Source organism: Watersipora subatra, chromosome 2 (assembly GCF_963576615.1).
Source record: "Watersipora subatra chromosome 2, tzWatSuba1.1, whole genome shotgun sequence".
Classification (NCBI taxonomy): Eukaryota; Metazoa; Bryozoa; class Gymnolaemata; order Cheilostomatida; family Watersiporidae; genus Watersipora; species Watersipora subatra.
This window is the reverse complement of record NC_088709.1, coordinates 36,770,651-36,785,826: the sequence shown is the minus strand read 5'-3', so window position 1 is coordinate 36,785,826 and position 15,176 is coordinate 36,770,651. Positions and strand designations below refer to the sequence as shown.

The window sequence follows — 15,176 nt, the reverse complement described above, 5'->3', positions numbered from 1 at the left end:
TGCGTGCGTGCAAGTGTCTGTTTGATCGCCTGAGTGTGTTTCTGTGTGGGTCTCTGCATGTGAGTTTGTGTATTTCTGTGCACAGCTGTGTCTGTACATCTTTGTATGTTTGTGTATCTGAGTTTGGGTGTGTTTGCACGCGTGTGTGTGTGTGTGTGTGTGTCGCTGTCTGTGTGTGTGTGTGTATCTTTGCGCGTTCATGTCTGTGTCTGTTCTGAATAAGTATATGAATGTATTTGTCCGTCTCTGTGTCTGCGTGGCTATTATTAGAATTACCATCAATGTTCTGCAAACATCTTTTCAAATGGCGCAATATCGTGAGGTTTAATGTGGGGAACTTTATTCTATCACGCCAAGCTGTTTTAATCTGTCAAGAAGTTACAGTGCACTTTATAAACAAGTTTTATACCTGAAAGTAAAACATACATTTAAAACCATTTAATGTGTGTTTGCATACACGTATGTGTGCGTGTGTGTGTGTGCATGTGTGTATACATGTGTGTATCCATGTGTTTCTATGCGTGTGTGTGTGCGCCTGGATGTGTATGCGTTTTGTTTGTATGTGTGAACATGTATGTGTGTGTCTATGCGAGTCTGCGCACCTGTCCTCGTGCTATGTGTATGTGTCTTCGCAGTTGTTAGCAGGTTTTTGAATGTGTGTCTGTCTGTGTCTGGGTGACTGTCATCGGAATTATCATTATTTTTTTTCAAAATTTGCTCCAAATGTTGCAGGTACGCCAAGGTGAATTTTGTTCAATAACAACAAGATTTTCAAGTTTGTCAAGATGTTACCATAATCTTCAAGGACGGCCTTTCAACTCGAAGGTTGAAGGTACAGTTGGAACTATCAAACTGTCACTATTTGGGACCGTTATCAAGCTGCTACGGTGAACTATCAATAGAACATTTGGCGATTGATAAACGAATCAAATCCGATGCATTTAGTGGTACATACATGTATCCTGTTACATAAGTGTGTTTGTTTGTGCATGCATGTTGGTGGGAGTTTGGTGTGTGCAAGCGTGTTTGCGCATGACTGTGTGTGCGTGACCGTATGTGAGTCTGACTATGTGTGTGTGCAAGTGTGTGTCTGTTTAATCGCCCAAGTGTGTTTCTGTGTGTGTGTCTCTGCGTGTGAGCTTGTGTATTTCTGTGCACAGCTGTGTCTGTACATCTTTGTATGTTTGTGTATCTGAGTTTGGGTGTGCACGCGTGTGTGTGTGTGTCGCTGTCTGTGTCTGTGTGTATGTCTTTGCGCGTTCATGTCTGTGTCTGTTCTGAGCAAGTATATGAATGTATTTGTCCGTCTCTGTGTCTGCGTGGCTATTATTAGAATTACCATCAATGTTCTGCAAACATCTTTTCAAATGGCGGAATATCGCGAGGTTTAATGTGGGGAACTTTATTCTATCACGCCAAGCTGTTTTAATCTGTCAAGAAGTTACAGTGCACTTTAAAAACTAGTTTTATACCCGCAAGTAAAAGATACATTTAACACTATTTAATGTGTGTTTGAATACCTGTGTGTGTGCGTGTGTGTATGCATGTGCGTCCACGTGTGTGTGTGTGTGTGTGTGTGCGCTTGTATGTGTATGCGTTTTGTTCGTGTGTTTGAACATGTATACATGCGTCTATGCAGGTCTGCGCATCTGTCCTCGTGCTATGTGTATGTGTCTTCGCAGTTGTTAGCATGATTTTGGATGTGTGTCTGTCCGTGTCTGCGTGACTGTCTTCGGAATTATCATCATTTTCCTTCAAACTTTGCTCCAAATATTGCAGGTTTGCCAAGGTTAATTTTGTTGAATCACAACAAGATCTTCAAAGTCTGTCAAGAGGTTACTAAAATCTTCAAGGATGGCTTTTTAACTCGAAATTTGAAGGTACAGTTGCAACTATCAAGCTGTCAATATTTGGGACCTCTCTCAAGCTGCTATTGTGAACTCTCAATAGAACATTGATTGGTAAACGAATCAAATCCGTTGCATTTACTTGTACATACATGTATCCGGTTACATAAGTGTGTTTGTATGTGCATGCATGTTGGTGGGAGTTTGGTGTGTGCAAGCGTGTTTGCGCATGACTGCTATGCGTGACCGTATGTGAGTCTGACTATGTGTGTGTGCAAGTGTGTGTTCGTTTAATCGCCCAAGTGTGTTTCTGTGTGTGTCTCTGCGTGTGAGTTTGTGTATTTCTGTGCACAGCCGTGTCTGTACATTTTTCTATGCTTGTGTATCTGAGTTTGGGTGTGTTTGCGCGTGTGTGTGTGTGTGTCGCTGTCCGTGTCTGTGTGTATGCCTTTGCACGTTTATGTCTGTGTCTGTTCTGAGCAAGTATATGAATGTATTTGTCCGTCTCTGTGTCTGCGTGACTATTATTAGAGTTACCATCAAAGCTCTGCAAACATTTTTCGAAATGCGGCAATTTCGCGAGATTTAATGTGGGGAACTTTATTCAATCACGCGAAGCTGTTTTAATCTGTCAAGAGGTTACCGTGCACTTTAAAAACAAGTTTTATACCCGCAAGTAAAAGATACATTTAACACTATTTAATGTGTGTTTGAATACCTGTGTGTGTGTGCGTGTGTGTATGCATGTGCGTCCACGCGTGTGTGTATGCATGTGCGTGTGTGTTTGCGTGTGCGTGTGTGTGTGCGTGTGCGTGTGTGTGTGTGTCGCTGTCTGTGTCTGTGTGTATGTCTTTGCGCGTTCATGTCTGTGTCTGTTCTGAGCAAGTATATGAATGTATTTGTCCGTCTCTGTGTCTGCGTGGCTATTATTAGAATTACCATCAATGTTCTGCAAACATCTTTTCAAATGGCGCAATATCGCGAGGTTTAATGTGGGGAACTTTATTCTATCACGCCAAGCTGTTTTAATCTGTCAAGAAGTTACAGTGCACTTTAAAAACAAGTTTTATACCCGCAAGTAAAAGATACATTTAACACTATTTAATGTGTGTTTGAATACCTGTGTGTGTGCGTGTGTGTGTGTGTGTGTGTGTGTGCGTGCGTGTCTGCGTGTGTGCGTGTGTGGTTCGCTGTCCGTGTGTATGCCTTTGCACGTTTATGGCAGGTGTCTGTTCTGAGCAAGTATATGAATGTATTTGTCCGTCTCTGTGTCTGCGTGGCTATTATTAGAATTACCATCAATGTTCTGCAAACATCTTTTGTATGTGAGTCTGACTATGTGTGTGTGCAAGTGTGTGTTCGTTTAATCGCCCAAGTGTGTTTCTGTGTGTGTCTCTGCGTGTGAGTTTGTGTATTTCTGTGCACAGCCGTGTCTGTACATTTTTCTATGCTTGTGTTTCTGAGTTTGGGTGTGTTTGCGCGTGTGTGTGTGTGTGTGCGTGTGTGCGTGCGTGTGTGTGACCGTATGTGAGTCTGACAATGTGTGTGTGCAAGTGTGTGTCTGTTTAATCGCCCAAGTGTGTTTCTGTGTGTGTCTCTGCGTGTGAGCTCAGGTATTTCTGTGCACAGCTGTGTCTGTACATCTTTGTATGTTTGTGTATCTGAGTTTGGGTGTGCACGCGTGTGTGTGTGTGTCGCTGTCCGTGTCTGTGTGTATGCCTTTGCACGTTTATGGCAGGTGTCTGCTCTGAGCAAGTATATGAATGTATTTGTCCGTCTCTGTGTCTGCGTGGCCATTATTAGAATTACCATCAATGTTCTGCAAACATCTTTTCAATTGGCGCAATATCGCGAGGTTTAATGTGGGGAACTTTATTCTATCACGCCAAGCTGTTTTAATCTGTCAAGAAGTTACAGTGCACTTTATAAACAAGTTTTATACCTTAAAGTAAAACATACATTTAAAACCAATTAATGTGTGTTTGCATGCACGTATGTGTGCGTGTGTGTGCATGTGTGTATACATGTGTGTATCCATGTGTTTCTATGCGTGTGTGTGCGCGCCTGGATGTGTATGCGTTTTGTTTGTATGTGTGGACATGTATGTGTGTGTCTATGCGAGTCTGCGCACCTGTCCTCGTGCTATGTGTATGTGGCTTCGCAGTTGTTAGCAGGTTTTTGAATGTGTGTCTGTCTGTGTCTGGGTGACTCATCGGAATTATCATTATTTTTTTTCAAAATTTGCTCCAAATGTTGCAGGTACGCCAAGGTGAATTTTGTTCAATAACAACAAGGTTTTCAAGTTTGTCAAGATGTTACCATAATTTTCAAGGACTGCTTTTCAACTCGAAGGTTGAAGGTACAGTTGGAGCTATCAAACTGTCAATATTTGGGACCTCTCTCAAGCTGCTATTGTGAACTCTCAATAGAACATTCATTGGTAAACAAATCAAATCCGTTGCATTTACTGGTACATACATGTATCCGGTTACATAAGTGTGTTTGTATGTGCATGCATGTTGGTGGGAGTTTGGTGTGTGCAAGCGTGTTTGCGCATGACTGCTATGCGTGACCGTATGTGAGTCTGACTATGTGTGTGTGCAAGTGTGTGTCTGTTTAATCGCCCAAGTGTGTTTCTGTGTGTGTCTCTGCGTGTGAGCTTGTGTATTGTGTTTGTCAAGATGTTACCATAATTTTCAAGGACTGCTTTTCAACTCGAAGGTTGAAGGTACAGTTGGAGCTATCAAACTGTCACTATTTGGGACCGTTATCAAGCTGCTACGGTGAACTATCAATAGAACATTTGGCGATTGATAAACGAATCAAATCCGATGCATTTAGTGGTACATACATGTATCCCGTTACATAAGTGTGTTTGTTTGTGCATGCATGTTGGTGGGAGTTTGGTGTGTGCAAGCGTGTTTGCGCATGACTGTGTATGCGTGACCGTATCTGAGTCTGACTATGTGTGTGTGCAAGTGTGTGTCTGTTTAATCGCCCAAGTGTGTTTCTGTGTGTGTCTCTGCGTGTGAGCTTGTGTATTTCTGAGCACAGCTGTGTCTGTACATCTTTGTATGTTTGTGTATCTGAGTTTGGGTGTGCACGCGTGTGTGTGTGTGTCGCTGTCCATGTCTGTATGTATGCCTTTGCACGTTTATGTCTGTGTCTGTTCTGAGCAAGTATATGAATGTATTTGTCCGTCTCTGTGTCTGCGTGACTATTATTAGAGTTACCATCAAAGCTCTGCAAACATTTTTCCAAATGCGGCAATTTCGCGAGATTTAATGTGGGGAACTTTATTCAATCACGCGAAGCTGTTTTAATCTGTCAAGAGGTTACCGTGCACTTTAAAAACAAGTTTTATACCCGCAAGTAAAAGATACATTTAACACTATTTAATGTGTGTTTGAATACCTGTGTGTGTGCGTGTGTGTATGCATGTGCGTCCACGCGTGTGTGTGTGTGTCGCTGTCTGTGTCTGTGTGTATGTCTTTGCGCGTTCATGTCTGTGTCTGTTCTGAGCAAGTATATGAATGTATTTGTCCGTCTCTGTGTCTGCGTGGCTATTATTAGAATTACCATCAATGTTCTGCAAACATCTTTTCAAATGGCGCAAAATCACGAGGTTTAATGTGGGGAACTTTATTCAATCACGCGAAGCTGTTTTAATCTGTCAAGAGGTTACCGTGCATTTTAAAAACAAGTTTTATACCCGCAAGTAAAAGATACATTTAACACTATTTAATGTGTGTTTGAATACCTGTGTGTGTGTGTGTGTGTGTGCGTGTGTGTATGCATGTGCGTCCACGTGTGTGTGTGTGTGCGCTTGTATGTGTATGCGTTTTGTTCGTGTGTTTGAACATGTATACATGCGTCTATGCAGGTCTGCGCATCTGTCCTCGTGATATGTGTATGTGTCTTCGCAGTTGTTAGCATGCTTTTGGATGTGTGTCTGTCCGTGTCTGCGTGACTGTCTTCGGAATTATCATCATCTTTCTTCAAACTTTGCTCCAAATATTGCAGGTTTGCCAAGGTTAATTTTGTTGAATCACAACAAGATCTTCAAAGTCTGTCAAGAGGTTACTAAAATCTTCAAGGACGGCTTTTTAACTCGAAATTTGAAGGTACAGTTGGAACTATCAAGCTGTCAATATTTGGGACCTCTCTCAAGCTGCTATTGTGAACTCTCAATAGAACATTGATTGGTAAACGAATCAAATCCGTTGCATTTACTGGTACATACATGTATCCGGTTACATAAGTGTGTTTGTATGTGCATGCATGTTGGTGGGAGTTTGGTGTGTGCAAGCGTGTTTGCGCATGACTGCTATGCGTGACCGTATGTGAGTCTGACTATGTGTGTGTGCAAGTGTGTGTCTGTTTAATCGCCCAAGTGTGTTTCTGTGCGTGTCTCTGCGTGTGAGCTTGTGTATTGTGTTTGTCAAGATGTTACCATAATTTTCAAGGACTGCTTTTCAACTTGAAGGTTGAAGGTACAGTTGGAACTATCAAGCTGTCAATATTTGGGACCTCTCTCAAGCTGCTATTGTGAACTCTCAATAGAACATTGATTGGTAAACGAATCAAATCCGTTGCATTTACTGGTACATACATGTATCCGGTTACATAAGTGTGTTTGTATGTGCATGCATGTTGGTGAGAGTTTGGTGTGTGCAAGCGTGTTTGCGCATGACTGCTATGCGTGACCGTATGTGAGTCTGACTATGTGTGTGTGCAAGTGTGTGTTCGTTCAATCGCCCAAGTGTGTTTCTGTGTGTGTCTCTGCGTGTGAGTTTGTGTATTTCTGTGCACAGCTGTGTCTGTACATTTTTCTATGCTTGTGTATCTGAGTTTGGGTGTGTTTGCGCGCGTGTGTGTGTGTGTGTCGCTGTCCGTGTCTGTGTGTATGCCTTTGCACGTTTATGGCAGGTGTCTGTTCTGAGCAAGTATATGAATGTATTTGTCTGTCTCTGTGTCTGCCTGACTATTATTAGAGTTACCATCAAAGCTCTGGAAACATTTTTCCAAATGGTGCAATATCACGAGATTTAATATGGGGAACTTTATTCAATCACGCCAAGCTGTTTTAATCTGTCAAGAGGTTACCGTGTACTTTAAAAACAAGTTTTATACCTGCAAGTAAAAGATACATTTAACACTATTTAATGTGTGTTTGAATACCTGTGTGTGTGCATGCGTGTATGCATGTGTGTCCACGTGTGTGTGTGTGTGTGTGTGCGCGCGCCTGTATGTGTATGACTTTTGTTTGTATGAGTAAACATGCATGTGTGTGTCTATGCAAGTCTGCGCATCTGTCCTCGTGCTATGCGTATGTGTCTTCGCAGTTGTTAGCATTCTTTTGGATGTGTGTCTGTCCGTGTCTGCGTGACTGTCATCAGAATTATCATTATTGTTTTTAAAACTTTGTTCCAAATCTCACGGCACCTCATGTTATCTCATGTCACCTCATGTTATCTCATGGCACCTCATGTTATCTCATGTCACCTTTTATATCAAAGTTTCTCACAGCCTGTTGTTATAATCTCAACTTACTAGTGACTTTTTCTACTGATTACAGCTAAACCTAAAGTAATATAAAATAATCTGCCACTTAAATTGGAAGAGTATTTTTTTGTGTATGGCATGTTTCTTATATATACACATATTATGTTGTCTTGTCCTCTGTGCTAATGGACACTACGTTTTACTCGATTACTCTAACTCAGGTGGCGAAAAACAAGTGGGACAAGCTTGAGCGGTACATTACATCCGTTGTTGTGCAGAAACAGACAATTGCCAACATGGAAGCTAAGATGGATCTTCACATTAACAAGCGAGAACAGCTCAGCAAGAAGATAGATGCGTACAGTAAAAGGCTGGACACTGCCATTAGGAGAAATGAGGTCGGACACATGTATAGTCATTACTCTTAGGCTCTTAAAATGGGCAAATTTCTTAGCTGACATATGGCATAAACATCTGCTGCGACTACACAGATCGAGACTACTGAATAACTAGTTATGTTTTACAAGTATCAACCTAGGTCAAGTAAAGATCAAAACATCTATTGGATGTTGTCATTACCCTTATTGGAACATGATTGTATTAATTATATATATATATATATATATATATATATATATATATATATATATATAGTAGATATTGGTAAACCATGGTTTATCATTGCACTAATGTTTGTACAGCTATTTACACTTGTGTTTTCTTAAAAAAAAGATCCATCAACTTATAATCTAAAATCGTCCAACTACAACTTGAACTCAGGCTGATGAATTGTATCAAACTGCAAGTAAAACTTAGGTCTTTAAAATATTTAATCTAACATATCCTGAAATTTTATGCAAGCAGTTCCAATTTACACCAGTGTTCATCACATATCTTTTACAGCAAGTAACAGCCTTTTTCATATATAAATACTTGTTGGTCATCGTTGTCACTAGTTCAAAGCAACTTTCAAAAAAAATCGGTTTACTGTGAAAATGAACAAATTGGTGTCATGATTATGTTAATCAGGGATCAACACTTTTAACCAATCACAAATACATCAGTTTCTTCTATTACTACACAGCCATCAGGGGTGTGTGGTGTCTTTGCAAATAATAATTTTGCCAGCGTAAATAGCCAATGCCTTATTCCTTGTGTTTCTCTAATGTTTTCTGTTCTGTTGAACAGAAAACTCTCTACAGACTCTTATTTGATAATTGCTGGCATAATCATTACATTGCATAGAGTAATCAGTAATGTCACGGTTACACTATATTGCGCTGAAATTTTGTTGATGATATGTTCAACTCATCTTCATAGCTGCTAAAGTCTGGTTTCCATATCGATTGCGAGACTCCGGCGGTAACTTGCGCAGCAAAACGCTTGCGACGTTAGGATCGGCAGCTTCTGTTCACATCTAAAGCTGCATTGCTAAACATAATCGCAGCTTCACATAAAATGTTCGCTCGCCACGCCATTTTGATAATGGTGACCTTTACCTGTACAGTGCATTTCAGGAAGGTTTTGCTTGCGGCTATTTGCGAAATTTGAACAACGCTAAACTCTTGTGTTAACTGCCAAAACTACCGGTGGTACTCGGCGGTACCCGGCGTGTAGGCTTACATTTCACCGCCATAGCCTGCGGTGCTGTTGCCGGTGCTTTGCGGCATATATGAGAACCACGCTTAAGGTAGTTGTTGTGTAACTCCTATTCATTTACAGACGACTGTCGCCATGGACCTAGAAGATCAGCTGGAGACGATGAGCACCAATATGACATACATTCAGAGTAACGTGTCTGAGTGCCAAAACAATATCATGCAGATGGAAGAGGAGGCGAAGGTTTGTTCATTTGCTTTTGCTATGCGTCTGCTTAGGCTTGTAGTGGCTACTGCTAGCATTTACTAACTTTGCATTGTTTCCTGTCTAAGCATTTACTAACCTTGCATTGCTTCCTGTCTAAGCATTTACTAACCTCGCATTGCTTCCTGTCTAAGCATTTACTAACCTCGCATTACTTCTTGTCTAAGCATTTACTAACCTCGCATTGCTTCCTGTCTAAGCATTTACTAACCTCGCATTGCTTCCTGTCTAAGCATTTACTAACCTCGCTTTGCTTCCTGTCTAAGCATTTACTAACCTTGCATTGCTTCCTGTCTAAGCATTTACTAATCTCGCATTGCTTTCTGTCTAAGCATTCACTAACCTCGCATTGCTTCCTGTCTAAGCATTTAGTAATCTAGCATTGCTTCCTGTCTAAGCATTTACCTAATATATTTCATCAGTGTGTTGTATGTTTAGTAATTATTCATTGCTTTATTTATCCTTTTCAATGTTACAGCGGGCTTAGCTAACAATTCCCATTTATCGGCCCGTTCCCATAGATGGCTATACTCGAATTTACGTAAGCGCATGTAAATCAGTAAAGTTATCTTCTACAGTCATGCAGCAACATTTGATTTTGTCAATTCAGAATCTATAATCTTTCACCTTTATTTGACATCCACAATGAGCTCATCTCCTATCGACTGGAAACATTTTCTCAATAATTCACTAGAAGCAGTTCATGTTATGTTTAAAACGCTACCCCTCTAACAACCTCTAAACCTCATCGTACGACTTGCATGCCCTTTCATATCTATCTTGTCTCTCATATAAAATATTATTATAAGCCAAGATAATCTTTTAACCTGTCGTTATTCACTAGAAGAAATGACACTTTTATTCCTATATCAATAATTTTATTATGGCTCAAATTCTTCTCATAGATTCTAGAAACAGTTAACATGTTATATATTCTTATAGAATGAACCCCTGCTGTTTTTTTCTTGAGTCCTTTTTCATTAGTTTTTATCAGTTTATATTACGACAAAACAAGTTACATTTACATATTGCGATAGCTCTTTGGTTTGAGCATCAAATTTGGTCATTGCTTTTGCAATCACAACGCAACTCGAAGAACTGGTTGTTATATTGCTTGTAATGATGTCTCTGAACCATATTACAAAATGTGCTCATTACACATACTACCTTGCTTGTTAGGATGAGACTAGTTTGACAAAAGCTTTGGATGTCTCCTCTGTTGATGAAAGCAAGTATCTGTTGGAGCACCTTCTCTCACTCGCTCTCACTCAGGGCTTTGCTTGTACTCAGAAAGAATCTCAATTCAAGGAGTTGACTGCTCGCTACGATAAAATGCAGATGGATTCCAGGTACATGGGATCAGCTTTTAGACCAGGTTTTGCAGGATTCCGGGATAACTATACAGTCGCAACAAGAATGTAAGCCGGCCAAATATTCTAAACACTCTACGTTTACTACCATAGTGTTAAGGATTATCAAAGAGAATGTGAAATGTCTTGCAGATGGTTGTAGTTATAAGCTGTGTTACCTTCTCTTTTGTTAAGGTCTACCTGTAGTTATAAGCTGTGGTACCTTCTCTTGTGTTAAGATCTACCTGTAGTTATAAGCTGTGTTACCTTCTCTTGTGTTAAAATCTACCTGTAGTTATAAGCTGTGGTTCACCTTCTCTTGTGTTAAGATCTACCTGTAGTTATAAGCTGTGGTACCTTCTCTTGTGTTAAGATCTTCTCTTGTGTTAAGGTTAATGTGATTGTTTTTATTTGCATCAGTTTACTGGACATTTAATCTTTTTCGAAATTTTTTTAAAGCACTAGTGCAATAAAATGATTATTAAAATACATGACTACGGACATTGCATTAATTCATGTTTGTGAATGCAAGTAAAATTTTATAGGGTGAGCTCCAGCAAATCTATCTATGACAGCTACAAGTTCACATACACAGTAAATAGTATTTATAGTAAATAGCTACTATCAGTTTTAGTAGCTTTTAGCTCTCTGTATGACAGGCCTTAACTCACTCTGTATGACAGGCCTTAACTCACTCCGTATGACAGGCTTCAACTTACTCTGTATGACAGCCCTTAACTTACCCTGTATGACCGGCCTTAACTTACTCTGTATGACAGGCTTTAACTTACTCTGTATGACAGGCTTTAACTTACTCTGTATGACAGGCCTTAACTTACTCTGTATGAAAGGCCTTAACTTGCTCCGTATGACAGGCTTTAACTTACTCTGTATGACAGCCCTTAACTTACTCTGTATGACAGGCCTTAACTTACTCTGTATGAAAGGCCTTAACTTGCTCCGTATGACAGGCTTTAACTTACTCTGTATGACAGCCCTTAACTTACTCTGTATGACAGGCCTTAACTTACTCTGTATGACAGGCCTTAACTCACTCTGTATGACAGCCCTTAACTTACCCTGTATGACAGGCCTTAACTTACTCTGTATGACAGGCCTTAACTTGCTCCGTATGACCGGCCTTGACCTACTTTTTCTGCCTGCAGAGATCTAGAACGGTATAGCTGTGGCACTAGTGGTGATAGTTCTGTGCAAACATTTCCGACTGAAATGGATAACAATTCCGTTTCTTCAATACCTCAGGTAATACTGACCTTTATTGATTTATTGAACAGGCATTTATTATTAATTTCAATAACTCTGCACGCATTGTTCAATCATTGTTAAGTGTCAGTAAGATGCGAATGGATATTTGAATAAATTACAAAGACAATTTGAATCAATGTCGTTGTTTATTTGGCAAAACACAGTTTTGTTAACCTAATAATTATATTACATGTTTTATATAGAATGCTTTTAAGTTGTTGTTTTGTTAAAGAATAGAGAAAGCATAATATTATTATGCTTTATTATTCATCTTGAGGTGTTGACTGATGTTCTAAAGAAAGAATCAAGAAGATTGACCAACCAGAAGCTGAGATATAGCCAGCCAAACACAGGTCTACCAAAAAAACAAAAGTGTTTTGGTAATCATCAATATATGACGTATGAAATCGACTTGTGTGCCATTGGTCAATTAAGCCAACTAATGCGCTCTCCTATAACAATCACGGCGTTTTAATTGGTTTAATCCCTGGAAGTATAGAACAATCAAGTTGGGCCTAACAATCATCGCTCCTAGAATTCCGAACCAGTCCCTCTGACGTGTAGATTAGTTTTAGCATAAAATAACTACACGCATCTATTATTTCGCAACATTTCGCTATCTTGCTAGTTCAGCTCAGTTTTGTTGTTCTCCTACTTAGCTTCCCTATTCATACTCATCTTTAGCGTTGTTCAGATTTTTTAACTATAGCTAATAAATAGAATCAATTAAATCAATCATCAATCTCGGTTATCATTTGGAATTTTCTACAAATTATATTAGTTACATCATTTATTCTATACGCAGTTATATTATTATTTTGTATAATATGCATTATGAATATTATATAAATCATAAAAAATAATCATAGATAAGATAATAGATCAATAGAAAAATCAAAGCAAAAGTTATCGTTTTCTTTTCTTATAGCAAGAGCAGCACGGTCAAGTCAGTCTTTTTAAGATTATGGCTGTAGTGAACTTCCAGTCTGTTAATAGTGACGATAATCATGAAAATAAACTGAATGCTGCAGTAGATACACAGTAGAAAAATGATGAAGGGAACAAAAAGTCCCATTCCTATTTCTTATTCTAAACAAACTGCAATCGCGAATATCGCATATAGACTATACACGCGCCGTTCGTTGAACAGATGATCTTCGGAGCATATCCGTGGAGATCGAGTTAAAATTTGAAGCACAATAGTCAAAATCTGCTCTTCTGCTTTAAAAAATCATGGCGAGGGGTTGTGGGCAAATGCCTTTACCATACAATGTTTGGATGATTTTCCTGAGAAACCAGAGCTAGTATGTAAATTATTTACTATCGCGAGAAGCGTTTCACATCTCGTAGCCAAAACAATCATTATAAGTAACGGCGGTAAGGGTGCGCAACTCCGGCACATGACCATTAAGTCGATTTTAAACGTCACAGTTTTTGGGATTTTCGAAGGGTTTTCCTCTGATTCTTTATTAGGTAGACCTGTGTTTGGCTGTCTATATCTCAGCTTCAAGGGGGTCAATCTCCTTGATTCTTTTTTTAGAACATCAGTCAACACCTCAAGATAACTAATAAAGCATAATAATATTATGCTTTCTCTATTCTTTAAGGCAGAAAAAAACTAGCTGGATTCTGTAAAGTCTAACCTTTTTTAACCAATCAATTTATTCTCTCTCAAAACCAACAGTAAAATTTACACAACAAAATTTCCTTAAAAACGCTAATAATAACAACTAATGATAATAAAAAATCTAACAAGAATGTCATGGCCTTCGCCTGGTAAAAGCTAATTCGCACTCGTCCATTTATTTGTCAATGTGACGTGTTATTTTGTGTGTCTAGCCACAACAGCCTCAACTCTTACACATTTTGACACATTTTTTAAATGTAAGTCAGTGGCTGTCATTTGTTGCTTTTCTTCTTAACGCCGCAAAAAACGTAGCGTTCATGTATCTTTTGTAATTAACTTGAAACTTTCAGAGCTACAAACTATTTGATACATTTTACATGATTAACTTATGTTTTAGCTCTGTCACAACTGCTAGTTACATTTTTCTTCGTCAAATAGTATTTGAACATTGTGCTTTACCAACTTATGTAAACTTTGTTGAACGCAAATAATATTGAAAGTTAGCCTATCTATAAATTATTTATCTGTAATTTTTAAAAAAGAATTGAATTCTATGTTAGAGTATTAAATGAGGTGTCTCTAGACTATTGTTCACTTGGGGGCAAAATCTGAGTTTTTCAGAAGTATTAAAGACCACCAACTAAGGTGAAATCTACAGTTTGTTAACAGTAATGGTATACAACTTGTTAAGTGAGTTATTGCCATAATAAGTCTATGCCATAATAAGCTAAGGCGGGTAAGGTATATCATGTAACAATTAATTCGATAATGTTTTGCTAGACTAACACAAGGAAGAGCAGCTCGCTAGAAGCAGTAAGCGAAGTGCGCAAGTCTAGATTACTTTCATTGATCGCTTACTAGCATCATATTTTGACATATATAACAGCTGCTATATCATATATAACAGCTACTATAACATATATAACAGCTGCTATAACATATATAACAACTGTTATAACATATATAACAACTGCTATAACATATATAACAACTGCTATAACATATATGACAGCTGCTTTCAGTTAATTTCTTTTGCCGCCTTGATCAGTTGATCACCCTTGGTTGATGCAACCGTTTAAAGGTCAAGGCCAAGATTACCCATATAGATACTATTCTACCCAGTATCTATACTAGTAACTACGTATATACATTGGTAACTATTCTACCCATATACGTATATACACTGGTGCTATTCTACCCATATGAATACTGGTCGAAAGCATTGCTAAAACCTTCATATGCTCATCAGGACTTGATATAATCAGCTGGTTTTTATCATTTCTAATTCTTGTAGAGTCTGACCATCTTCAAGAAGACCTGGCAGAGCTGTCAGGAGAGATTTCACTTAAACAAAGAATGATTGAAGAATTCGAAAGGAGCCAGCGACAACTGCAAACAATTCGTCAGCATTACGAGGATAAAATGCGCAACTTGCAGGACCAAATAATGGCTGTTGAACGAGAACGAAACCAGGTCCTAAGCAGCTTAGGTAACCTCCTGTTATAGCTAGTATATGTTAGATCAGCTGTTATAGCTAGTATATGTTAGATCAGCTGTTAACAGTTAATCAGCTAGCTCTTAACAAGTTATAAAGTTCAGTCCATACAGTGCTATGGCTTCGGTGTAATAATCTGTCATTTAGATAGTAATTGGTATGAGTTTGATAATCTTAACGTGTAGCTAGCTTTGCAACCAGCTAATTCGTAACCGGACAGCAGT

At 38.9% G+C, this 15,176-nt stretch overlaps 1 protein-coding gene across 1 annotated transcript; it reads left to right on the top strand.

Moving 5' to 3' along the window:
* Nucleotides 1-9,121: 9,121 nt before the first annotated feature.
* On the top strand, nt 9,122-14,892 carry LOC137388861 (kinesin-like protein KIF21A). The gene is made up of 3 exons (XM_068075328.1): nt 9,122-9,194; nt 10,395-10,633; nt 14,752-14,892. Exons 1-3 carry the CDS (start codon nt 9,126-9,128, stop codon nt 14,756-14,758), a joined length of 315 nt encoding a protein of 104 aa, XP_067931429.1. The 5' UTR covers nt 9,122-9,125; the 3' UTR covers nt 14,759-14,892.
* The last annotated feature ends 284 nt before the right edge of the window (nt 14,893-15,176 follow it).